Source organism: Anomaloglossus baeobatrachus, chromosome 4 (genome assembly GCF_048569485.1).
Source record: "Anomaloglossus baeobatrachus isolate aAnoBae1 chromosome 4, aAnoBae1.hap1, whole genome shotgun sequence".
NCBI classification, from domain to species: Eukaryota; Metazoa; Chordata; class Amphibia; order Anura; family Aromobatidae; genus Anomaloglossus; species Anomaloglossus baeobatrachus.
Window position 1 is genome coordinate 392,059,274 of NC_134356.1, and position 12,851 is coordinate 392,072,124.

The 12,851-nt window shown below is 44.1% G+C and overlaps 1 protein-coding gene across 5 annotated transcripts in view; it reads left to right on the plus strand.

The window, feature by feature from the left end:
- The window catches only part of SEPHS1 (selenophosphate synthetase 1), a 94,710-nt gene that overhangs the window by 28,634 nt on the left and 53,225 nt on the right, over positions 1 to 12,851 (plus strand). For 4 of the 5 annotated variants that reach the window (XM_075345259.1, XM_075345261.1, XM_075345263.1 and 1 more), the window contains one exon: positions 6,447 to 6,708. In XM_075345259.1, coding sequence (XP_075201374.1) covers positions 6,516 to 6,708 — 193 coding nt within the window. In that variant the 5' untranslated portion in view covers positions 6,447 to 6,515. Of the gene's footprint in view, positions 1 to 3,129; positions 3,261 to 6,446; positions 6,709 to 12,851 lie in introns of those variants that run through there. The other variant, XM_075345262.1, reaches the window with a different exon arrangement.

Below are 12,851 nucleotides of genomic sequence, written 5' to 3' on the forward strand. Positions count from 1 at the left end.
AATGCAAGTCTATGCAGAAAAAAACGCAACTGGCGGTAAAAAAAGCGGTTGCGTTTTTTTCTGCAAAGCGCCGTATTGTGCCGCTCAGCAAAAAACGGATGTGTGAAAGCAGCCTAAGGGAACAAACGCCCTCCGGACTAGTCCCGAGCTCATTAGCATATAATATTTGATCTTTAGAAATTCTTTTTGTAATGATCTCTTTATCTATGCTAGTGTATACACGGACGGTTAGGCAGGGATTAGAAATATACACCAGAACTGCTCGTGGTTCTGGGTGCATATTGCACTTGACAGGTTCCCTTTAATGTGTACGTGGCCTTAGGTTGAGTTTTTTACCTGCGTTTTTGGTGCGCTTTTGCTGCAGAAATTGCTTGAGAAATTCTTGTAACCTTTCTGCAGACATTCCCCAGCCAAACCTATGGCAAAAAAAAATAGCTGTACGCACACTGCGTTTTTTTCTTAAGAAAATTCTTTCAGTAGATTTTCTTAAGAAAAAGAATGAGTATGTCACTTCTTTTCTGCAGCTAACTGCGTTAGTTACTATAGATAATGGCACAATAACGCAGGGAGCAACCAGCGGTAAAAACGCACCGAAAACGCACCAAATCGCGGTAAAAACGCAGGTGCGTGTTTGGTGCGTTTTTTAACGCAGGTGCGCTAATCCTTCACTCTCAAGAAATTTTCTTAAGAAAAATCCTTTTTCTAGTGTGAACATAGCCTTTAGGGGGCTTTACACGCTATATCGTTAATGGTTTGTCGTCGGGGTCAAGTTGTTAGTGACGCACATCCGGCGTCATTAACGATATCACAGCGTGTGACACTGACCAGCGACCTCAAAAATGGTGAAAATCATTCACCATGGAGAGGTCGTCCCAAACTCAAAAATCGGTAAGAGTTGTTTATCCATGTTGTTCATCGCTCATGCGGCAGCACACATCGCTGTGTGTGACACCGCAGGAGCGAGGAACGTCTCCTTACCTGCCGCCGGCCCCAATGCGGAAGGAAGGAGGTGGGCGGGATGTTACGTCCTGCTCATCTCCGCCCCTCCGCTTTGATTGGCTGGCCGCTTAGTGACGTTGCGGTGACGTCGCTGTGATGCCGAACGTCCCTCCCCCTTGAAGGAGGGATTGTTTGGCAGTCACAGCGACGCCGCCGACCAGGTAAGTATGTGTGACGCTGCCGTAGCGATAATGTTCCCTACGGCAGCGATCACAAACAATCGTGTGCGCGACGGGGGCGGGTACTTACACGCTCGCTATCGCTACAAATTGCTAGCGATATCGCTACCGTGTAAAGCCCCCTTTAGAGTTTGAGACCTGATGTAAGCATGGTGTAGAATTGGCTAAGAAATTGTCCATCTGCAATCCCAAACTGTAAAAAGTGTAGCCAGATTCCCCCAGCCCAAAATGGACTCTTATAGGGATTAACAAATCTGGACAGTTTAGGTTTAGCGAGTGACATTGCTAGGCTTCCCTTTATCTGGCAAAGATTCAGTTTACTGCTAAACATCACATGCAATTGCATTGGCCTAGATTTGCAGACTGAGCGGCTTGATGGTTTCTTCCCAACATCTGAGGCACATACCCTTCACTTGTTACACCACTTTTATTGGGAATATCATTATGTTGGATGTGTCTGAGTTAGATCTACTGTATGTTGATCAATTTCCGCATTTACAGTCCTATACTACCATAGTAGTAGGAAATTTACATCTGGCAGATTTGTTGCAACATGGTGAGCGATTGTTCTATTTAGGTAAGTGGGACTTGCAAAACTACAGTGAGGAAAATAAGTATTTCATGCACTGCCAATTTTGCATGTTTTTCCAAGTACAAAAAACAGAGAGGTCTGTAATGTTTAGCATAGGTTCACTTCAACTGTGACAGACAGTTGAAGTGAACCTAAAAAAAAAATCCCCCCAAAAAATCCTGAAAATCCCATTGTATGATTTTTAAATAATTTGCATTTTATTGTATGAAATAAGGATTTGATACAATAAAAAAAACAGAACTTAATATTTGCTACAGAATCCTTTGTTTGCAATTACAGAGGTCAGACGTTTCCTGTATTTATTGACCAAGTTTGCACACACTGCAGCAGGGATTTTGGCTCACTCCTCCATACAGATATATCAAGTTTCAGGGTTGTCCCTGGGCAACATTGAGTTTCAGCTCCCTCCAAAGATTTTCTATTGGGTTCAGGTCTGGAGATTGGCTGGCTAGGTCACTCCAGGATCTTGACATGCTTCTTACAGAGCCACTCCTTGGTTGCCCTGGCTGTGTGTTTCGGGTCATTACCATGCTGGAAGACCCAGCCAGGATCCATCTTCAATAATCTTAATGAGAGAAGGAGGTTGCTATCTAAAATCTCGAGATACTTTACCCCCATCCCAACATCCACACCTTTAAGCGAGCCCTAAAAACTCATTTCTTTAGACTAGCCTATCACCTCACTGCCCTGATCTAATCTAGTCCCTTTCTGCCCTTCCCAAAAATGTACTTCCAATTCTTGTCCCCTGCACCTGTATAAATTCTGGCCAAGGACGGGTTCATGCAGCTGCTTTTGAATCCCCTATTAAATCGATGTCTGAACCATATATAACAAGCTTTTCTTCCCCCCCCCCCATTCACCTTTTGTTCCTCCCTATTTCCTCATTGACTATAAGCTTACGAGCAGAGCCCTCACTCCTCTTGGTATCTTAATTCTGTTATTTTGTATTGTCTCATATTGTCTGTACATGTCCTCTCTGAATTGTAAAGAGCTGTGGAATATGTTTGCGCTATAGAAATAAAACTTAGTATTATTATTATTATCCATCTTCCCTTCAATACAGTGCAGTTCTTCTGTCCCCTTTGCAGAAAAACACCCCTAAAGTATGATGTGTCAACCCCCATGCCTCACGGTTTGGTCAGTATTCTTGAGGTTGTACTCATCCTTCTTCTTCCAAACATGGCGAGTGGAGTTAATACCAGAAAGTTCTATTTTGGCCTCCTCTGACCACATGCTTCCTCTGGATCATCTAGATGGTCATTGGTGAATTTCAAACGGGCCTGGACATGAGCTGGCGTGAGCAGGGGGACCTTGCGTGCCCTGCAGGATTTGAATCCATAACTGAGCAGTGTGTTACTAACTGTAATCTTTGAGACTGTGGTCCCAGCTCTATTCACTGGTCCTCCTGTGTAGTTCTGGGCTGATTCCTGACCTTTCTCAGAATCATCCTTAACCCACGAGGCAAGATCTTGCATGAACCCCCAGACCAAGTAAGATTGACAGTCCTCTTCCATTTTCTAATAATTGCGCCAGTTGCCTTCTTGCCAAGCTGCTTGCCTATTGTACTATAGCCCATCCCAGCCTTGTGCAGGTCTACAATTTTGTCCCTGGTGTCCTTAGACAGCTCTTTGGTCTTGGGCATGGTGGAGAGGTTGGAGTGTGATATATTGAATGTATGGACAGGTGACTTTTATACAGGTAAGGCTGTAGTTCCACTTGCGTATTACTCGTGCGAGCATCGCATCGGTATCACCCGGCATGGCCTAACGCTCTCTGGACACGAGCATCTCAGCTGCATGGAAATACATGCAGCCAACCCGCTCCTGTCCAATGTGAGACTTGCACGAGTAATACGCAAGTGGAACCGTACCCTAACAAGTTCAGACAGGTGCAATTAATACAGGTAATGAGTGCAGAGTAAGAGGGCTTCATAAAGAAAAAACAGGTCTGTGAGAAGCAGAATTCTTGCTGGTTGGTAGGTGATCACGTGCATTTCAATAAATTAGAATATCATCAAAAAGTTAATTTATTTCAGTAATTCAATACAAAAATATATTCAAGTGTTTACTTCTGTTGATGTTGATGATTATGGCTTACAGCCAATGAAGACTTAAAAGTCATGTTGTGTTTTTTCTATGCAAATTAAAAGCTGCTTTTTTACAGTGCAAGCAAAAACTACAAGATTGTGAAATTTCACAATCGCCCAATAAACACACAAAACAGATCATTTATGCTGGCAAAAACAAATCAGTTATTGGCATTTAGCATCCAGTGTACATGGGATGTGATGTTGTTTTGGGACATAACGCTTGTGTTAAAGCACCACTCCAGTTTTTTTTTGTTTTTGTTTTTTTCATTTTGCTCTCAGCGCTGGAGTGGTGCTTCAATTGGAAGCCCCCTGCCCTTTGTCTTGTACTCATCTTCTGGCATTTTTATGCTTTTTCGGCGCTGCTCCAGTCCCAACTGTGACTTCTGACTGGCCGAAGGTCAGAGGTTACATCTAAGGGGCCCTTTGCACACTACGACATCACAGGTTCGATGTCGGTGGGGTCAAATCGAAAGTGACGCACTTCCGGCGTCGCTCTCAACATCGTAGTGTATAAATCGTTTTAACTACGATTACCGAGCGCAAAAGCGTCGGTATCGCATGATTGGTGGTGTGTCGGTCATTTTCATTATTTTGGCTGCTGTGACGGTAAGATGTTGTTCCTCGTTCCTGCGGCAGCACACATCGCTGTGTATGAAGTCACAGGAGTAAGGAACATCTCCTACCTGTGTCCCGGCCGGCAATGTGGAAGGAAGGAGGTGGGCGGGATGTTTACGTCCCGCTCATCTCCGCCCCTCCGCTTCTATTGGCCACCTGTGATGTTGCTGTGACGCCACACGACTCGTCCCCTTAGGAAGGAGGCGGGTCGCCGGCAAGAGCGACGTCGCAGGGCAGGTAAGTGCATGTGAAGCTGCCGTAGCGATAATTTTCACTATGGCAGCTATTACAAGATATCGCAGCTGCGACGGGGGCGGGGACTGTCGCGCTCGGCATTGCAACATCGGCTTGCGATGTCGTAGTGTGCAAAGGGCCCCTAAATCTCTCCATACAACCCTATGAAGCCACAATGGGGCTCTCGTAGAGTTGTATTGTGTTGTGGCCCCCAGTGCGCTCCATGAAACACTGGAGCTTCCGGCAGGTCACAAATCTCCAGGGACCAACCAAAGCGACAGTGATAAAAGATGAAGCTGCTTGTAGGTGAGTATAGGACTGGGGGCAGGGGACTTAGATTTAAAGGGAACCTGTCATGTGGAAAAATGCTATTAGCCTGCAGATAAGGGGTTAACCTGCAAGTTAATCGCATTCTGAACTTTTGAATGCATCTCTCCCTGCACGTCGGTTGATCTGAACGGCCGACTTGTGATTCAGGCTAGTTTCACACACCTGGCATTGCGCCGGATCCGGCACACTCCGGTACAGTGTTAATACTGTACAATGGCATCGCGACAACCTCCGGTCACATGCTGTCGTGTGACCGGATCATGTGACCGGAGGTGCCGCGATGCCATTGTACACTGTACTGGAGTGTGCCAAAGCCAGCGAAATGCTGTATGTGTGAAACTAGCCTAACAGAGATCTGCCCACAACTATTAACCAGTTAAATCTCGCTGTCAGTCTCTGACAGGGCGATTTAACATGCACTGGGGTTGGGCGGGGTGCGTCATTCCCTTCTCTCATCGGCGCTCCTGTCACGTGATTCTGATGCTGATTCGCTGTTTTGTATACCACAAGCAATTGATGATCCCAGCTTTAAATTCCCCAAGGCTAGTAAAAACTGTTAAAAAAAAACAAAAAAAAAACAACAAAAACACAAGTGCAAATCACCCCCCCTTTTGTCCCATTGAAAACAAAACAATTTCGGTACCCCCCCCCCCCCATCATATTGGTATCGCTGCTGTTAAATGTCAGATCACTCAAAATATAAAATAAATGATTTTTTTACACCACTGAAAACGAAAGCTATACATGTTGGGTTGTACGTAATTGTACAGACCTGGAGAATCACACTGCCAGGTCAGTTTTATTTTAAAATGACTGCTATAGCCAAAAAAAAAATGTCTCCACTGTAACACCCCCCGCCCCACCCCTTACCACTACATCATATGATAAAATGGTGCCATCCTAAAGTACAAACTCGTCCTGCAAGAAATAAGCCTTCATGCGGCTATTTCGATGGAAAACTTAAAAAATTATGGCTCTAGGAAGAAGGGGAGGAAAAGACAAAAAATCGCCCAGTCCTTGAGGGTGGTTAAACACAGCAGATATTTGCCACAAATAAATAAAACAAAAAAGACAGAATTTACACTGAGATCGGGCTTCAGAGTGCTTGGCCAAAGGTGCATCATATCAATGCAAATGGTCCCTATCAAAGGTTCCCTGACAGAAGGCTCTGTCTCGATTCCTCAAAAACTAGTGGCTACCTAAAGATTTATGGTGGCGCATTTCTTACAGCGATTTGGCACTGGTAATGTGGAACCCATTTTGGATGGAATACTGAAATATCTGTGAATGTTGTATTTATTTTTATTAATAATGAAATATTTACAGCCAAGTGACTGCTTGTCTTGTCCTATCAATTCTAGAACTACAGCACTGTTACATGTCATTTCTTCTGAATTTCTCCTACTAGGTTAATCCAGAACGGAGCCAACCCATTTGTTCACTAAACAACAAACTGACGTAAATCAGTCTGTAAAACATGTCTGTCCGGGAGTCCTTCAATCCAGAAAGTTATGAGCTTGATAAAAACTTCCGCCTGACTCGCTTCGCAGAGCTTAAAGGCACCGGTTGCAAAGTCCCCCAGGATGTCCTGCAAAAACTGCTGGAGTCCTTGCAAGAGAATCACTTCCAGGAAGATGAGCAGTTTCTTGGGGCAGTTATGCCAAGGTTGGGTAAGTAGTGATGATATGTGATTGTCTATCCTTTTAAAGGGTTTATCTGTTAGTTTCATATTGATGGCCTTTCCCAAGGATGGGACCACTATACCACATTGGTGTGGTCCAACACCCAGTAACTCGACCGATAAGCTGTTTGCAACTCTGGTGGCTCCCAGATGTTTCTTACACGGTGTAGTGACCGTTGTTTGGTACTGCAGCTCAGGTCCTATGTAAGTGATTAGGAGCTGAGCTGTAGCACCCAAGAATGGAAACTTCACAGTGCACAGAGCTGTGCTGTTTGGCTTCTTTACACTGTAGAGCCAGTTGCTGAGACAATAATATCTGCTGATCGGTTACGATGCTGGGTGTTGACGCTCCATCAATCCTAAGTATTGGCCCTTAGTACCTACACAGTATTTTCCCCTATTTCTGTTTGACAGCATTACTCCATGCAAATAATACTCATTCAGGAATGACTGGTCAATTTGAGAAGTGTTTAAAAGTAACCCCTCAACACTCAATAGGACACAATCTAAGGCCAGAGCCACACTTGCGAGTGCCTCGTGTGTAACTCGCGCGAGTCTCTCATTGAATCATCCGGCACGGACTCGCACTCTCCTGACAGGAGCGGGTCAGTTGCATGTATGTCTATGCAGCTGAGATGCTCCTGTCCTGAGAGTGTGAGTCCATGCCGGGTGATTCAATGAGAGACTCGCGCGAGTTACACGCGAGGCACTCGCAAGTGTGACTCTGGCCTAAATGGTTTCACTTTACAATCCCCTGCGATCGGGTGGTTTCTAAGGTGTATTCCCAAAGGCGTTGTCTGAGAATGACCCTGCAATCAATTTTTCTTCACTTAGACGCTGGTTTTAATAGCCTACCATCTGCCAAAAAGGATAAGGAGTTATTGGTGGACTGTTGGAACGAGCTCCTAAGTGGAAACATCGATTAGGCTATGTGTGCACGTTGCGTACAGTCACTGCAGAAATTTCTGCAGCGATCTGAAGAGCACATGTGCGCTTTAAATCGCTGCAGAAATGTCCATAGTGAAAAAAAAAAAAAAGCCGATTCCATGCGCTCTGACTGCAGCTCCTCCCATAGACAGAGCAGGGGCTGCCGGCAAAGCGCACGGAAGAAGTGACATGTCACTTCTTAGAACGCAGCGCTTCGGCAGTAGCCGAATCGCTGCGCTCTAAAACGCCACGTGCGCACGGCCCCTGCACAATCTCCATAGACTGTGCAGGGGACGCAGGACGCATGCAGTTACACTGCGCTACAAAGCGCAGCGTAACTACATGAATTACGCACACGTGTGCACATAGCCTTACAGCGTCTGTCCTTGACAGCACCTTTGAGAATACGTTTTGGAAACCACCTGATTGCTGGGGTTTGTGAGTGGAAACCAATCCTTATTTATTGTTTTTAAAGTGACTGCTTCACCTTGAGTGCCGCGCGGTCACTTTAGAAAATAAATAAAAAAAAGATCAAAAACTTTTGTGTTGCTGAGGAACTTTGCTGGCTTTGTTCTCCATATGGTCATCTCCACATAAAGTATCTTTGTGACTTTACACCTGTCAAATCCTCTGTTTACTGCCCTCATTTTGGCTATTTCAATAGCAGGATTAACATTCAGGGGTCCAAGAAGCATTAATATGAAGTTGGGAAAGGTCTTCACACTGAATAGAGAATTGTGTTGTTGATTTTTTTATTTTTGCTTTGTCTTGTTCTTCTTGGGTCCAGGACAATCCCTTTAGCTCTGCAGATCTCTACTAGATAAGACGGTTTCAGGAGCTTCTATAAAGTCTTGCAGACTATACATTTTTTGCTCTACAGCCTGAAGTTCCTCTTTTGTAAGAGTATGTAGGAATTGCAAGTGAAGATTGATTCCTCTGTAATTATGCCTGATGCGCACAACCGAGAGGAGGAATTTCAGCTTTTCCTCTATCATCTTGTTCTTGTTGCCAGGCTTTAAGCCATCACAATCTCCTTTTAAGATCTGCAATCCTACTTCAAAAGAAAAATAGTGTATGCTGATAATTTGGACCAAGAGGCCCTTAGAGAAATGATACCTTTTTTTTTTATTTAATGAAATTTTGTATTTGCATGAGTTTTCCTAACTTGTGTTTCAGCTTTATTAACCATATACTGTTCTAATAAGTGTCTGTAGCAGCCAGACAGAGCACATCTTGCATTTCCACCTTTACCCTGCAGGAATGAGTATGGAAGCATAATGGATTGCTATGAGTTTTTATCTATGAAGCTCAATGACTCTGTGTAAGGACTAAACTGTGACTTGTTTAGACTTATTTAGGGAGTTAGGTAAAAGGCAAGGAAGATTGTTATAAAAAAGAATACTCAATCACATGGTTTGGGGTAATGACCCATCTTCTTTGTACTGTACGAGGAGACCCTTGTGATTGCCTTGTACGTCTTTATCAGCAGAAATGAGAACCATCTGTCTATGCAGGAACTTTGTTGGTCAGAGCTCTCGGAGGTATTTGCACAGTGATGCAAACAAAGTAAAGATTACCTGTAGAGCAGTCTTGAAAAGAAACAGGATATGTGTGGCTTTATGCCAAGAGGTTAGTGCAGCCTGATGTGGATTAGAGAACCTGTTCATCCGTGTACTCCATGTACAAAAGCCAGAAACTAACATAGCTAAAGAAGTTCTCCACTTATGTGTTTTTATACAAGCATGTTTACTACAACAGAGACGTTGTTCTTCTACACTCTGTTCAGTTTTGAAGAACCAAGTGAGGCTATGTTCACACTTATTCAGTGTTCTCCACCACTATGTCATCACTGTGTCAGGGGTTTGTCGGATTTTTTGAAAAATGGTTTTCTGAGGTGAAACCCAACAGAGCCATTCTTGTGAAAGAGGCAAAACTGGGGACACTGTCTGCCTCATCGTCCTGGCAGTGTTCGTGGTTTGACACATATATGAGCATATTTGAGAAAGGCGCATACTACTTGGACAATGTCACTCTTGGTACAGGGGAAGTACCAAGCGAACAGCTGAAGGGAAGGAAAACCTGTGTCTAGGGAAGGGGAAGATGGTGACCCCTGACCAAAACTACTGCTAGTCCCTGGGGACCCTCACCACCCTAGATAGGATTCGCACCTATGCTCTGAGCCAGATACCTGACCCTAGGTATCCATAGTGCTGGGTCCTAAATATGGAACGGATGGAACGGATGGAATGAGCTCTACGTCAACCCCACTAAATACTATAGAAGACACAAGGAGGACACAAAGGGAGAAAATGCATGAACTACTTATCTACAGATGACTCGGGTAGAAGTTCAGTAAAGATTTCAGCAACAATACAACAGAGGAGTACAAGCCACCCGCTTGCAACTGAGGCTTGAATTAACTGATTAATATCACCAGTGCCAGTCTAAGGAAGGAAGGGGTATTTAAACACCTGGGTTGAAGGCGAGCTCCTGCTGGGTCCAAAAGGGAGGGAGATGAGTCCAGCAGGAAAGCTACCTATACCAATGAATACTGACAGCAGGGACAATGGAAAGTCAGGGAGCATTCTGCGCACCCAAACACTGTGACCTTCTATGACCAGAAACCACATGACTGTCTGTGACCCGTGACAGACAAAGGCCAGACAAGGTACACATTGACTCTTGTTGGCTTCAGTCAAGTGAATGACTATCTAACAGTTCTCGTCAGAGTTCAGTTTTTTGGGATTCTGACAGTACACATAGAGCACTGTAGTAATATGAACCTAGCCCAATTGAGAAAAGCTTGGCTTAGGTCACAGTTCCTAAACTCTACCATTAAAAGGTTATATCCATGTTAGCAAATGCTTATCACCCGACCCACACCGATCTAGGGAAAGGATGGTGAAATCACTTGTTAGAATGGAGCAGTGGATTCATCTAGGCTCCATGGGACATCCGTGCTCTGTGTGGCTGTCTCCGGCATTGTCATAGACCAGAGCATTTCAGAGCCCTACTCTCTGGATCGCGGAGGTACACACACACAGAGAACAAGCTATCTTGTTCATGCCACGTTTGGTTTGTAAATCTGGTTTATATCCCAGTAGTCAACTGTATGCTCTCCAATACTATTGAATAAAGGTGCATCAACACACATGGCCAGACATATGCCAGAAGGAGAGAATGTGTTTTCTGGTCCATTGAAGTCTGACACAAATTGTCAGATTTTCCCAGGGTATACGCCAGATGTGGTGAGAACATAGCTTAAGTAAGTGGGTTTTGTTTTGTTTTTTTCTTAACCTATATATGACTTTAAAGCTTCCTGTATACAATGATTGTAATGGAGAAAACATTCCCTTTTTTATTTTGTAAAGAGCCAATAGAAAACTCCCAAAATTATCAGTAATGTAAGAAACTTATAACATGGCAATGAGTTCTGTAACAGCAGTTGCATAGCTCTATTTCTCACCTCATCTGTATTAAAGGGATCTCTGTCACCAAGAAAGAAAGAATGGTCCCCAATTGATAGAACTTCTTTTGAGAAAATTAGATAGTACTTAAAACACCACTCCAGCGTTCTGTATGTGTTTGTTTTTTTTTTTTTTTTATTATGTTTTTTTAAATTTTACCACTGGAGTGGTGCTTTAAATCAAAGTCCCTTTACCCCTGTACTATACTCACCTTCTGGCAGCTTCATCTTCTACCTCCATCGAGTTGGTTTCCGGGGATTTTTGACCAACAGCTCTAGTGTTTCATGGAGTGCACTGGAGGTCCGATATCAATGCATCTCCATGAGAGCCTAGTTCCAGTCTTTTAGCATTGCATCGAGAACTTGTGATGTAACTTCTAACTAACACCACCCCCCCATAGTGATAAGGTAGTAAAAAGATGGCGCTGTGGGACTAGAGCGGAGCCAAAAAGTATGAAAACAGTAAGTTTAACGCTTGAGGCAGGCGACTTTGGATTTAAAGGAAACCGGTGAGGTGCAATCTGCACCCAGAACCACGAGCAGTTCTGGGTGCATATTGCTAATCCCTGTATAACCGTCCCTGTATACACTAGCATAAAGAGATCTTTAGAAAAAGTATTTCTTATCTATTGATCTTATATCATATGCTAATGAGTGAGGGCACTAGTCCCCTGGGCGTTATATCCCCCAACTGGCTGTTCATGTTCTTTTTTAACATGTATGTCTGTTTTTAATATTCTGAATTAAACTTATAAATTAAACTTACAAGTTTTAAGAAAATATTTTGGGACTAAGTTGATGGAATTTTTTTTTTCCCATCACGGATATCCCCCAACTAGTCCGCCCTCTTAGGGGCGTGCTAACATGCTATTTAATGCTGCGTCACCAGAGGTGCTGCACGTACCTGTGTTCGCTGTGACCAATCTGAATGCCCCAGAACTGCTTGTGGTTTTGGGTGCATATTGCACCTGACAGGTTCCCTTTAAAACACTACTCCAGCATTGAAAAAAAACCACATGAGTGGTGCTTTAATATCCCTGAGTCCTGTGTGGGCTCTGCGGCCAAAACACAGACAGAAGAAGCAGCGATCAATGTCTATGGGACTGCTGAGCTCTATATTTGGTTGTCTCCAGTGTCATAGACCAGAGTGAAATGCATTTCATAGCCCAATTGTCACGGGTGTGTCACGCATAACAGACACAGACCTGTAGTTTTCATCTGTAGAAGGACGCAGCGTTTGGCTACACAAGCTGCTCTCTGATGTTCCCCTTTTTTCCTGCTTGGGATTTATGCCAATCTCTTTAGTACCCTGCAAATTTCCTCACCTTTTCAGCTGTTAATCTGTAGCACTTCCCTTTTGTGTTTTAAATATCCTCATTCCCACTAAAGGCCCCGTCACACATAATGAGATCGCTAACGAGATCGTTGCTGAGTCACAGTTTCTGTGACGCAGCAACGATCTTGCCAGCGATCTCGTTATGTGTGACACCTATCAGCGATCAGGCCCCTGCTGTGAGATCGCTAGTCGTTGCAGAATGATCCAGACCATTTTCTTCAAAGGCGATGTCCTGCTGGGCAGGACACATCGCTGTGTTTGACACTGTGTGACAGGGTCCCAATGACTGCCGAGATCGTTATAGAGTTCGCTACTGCGACCTGTATCATTACTGCGTCGTTGGTAAGGTCTGACTGTTTGACATCTCATCAGCGACCTCCCAACGACTTACCAGCGATCCTTA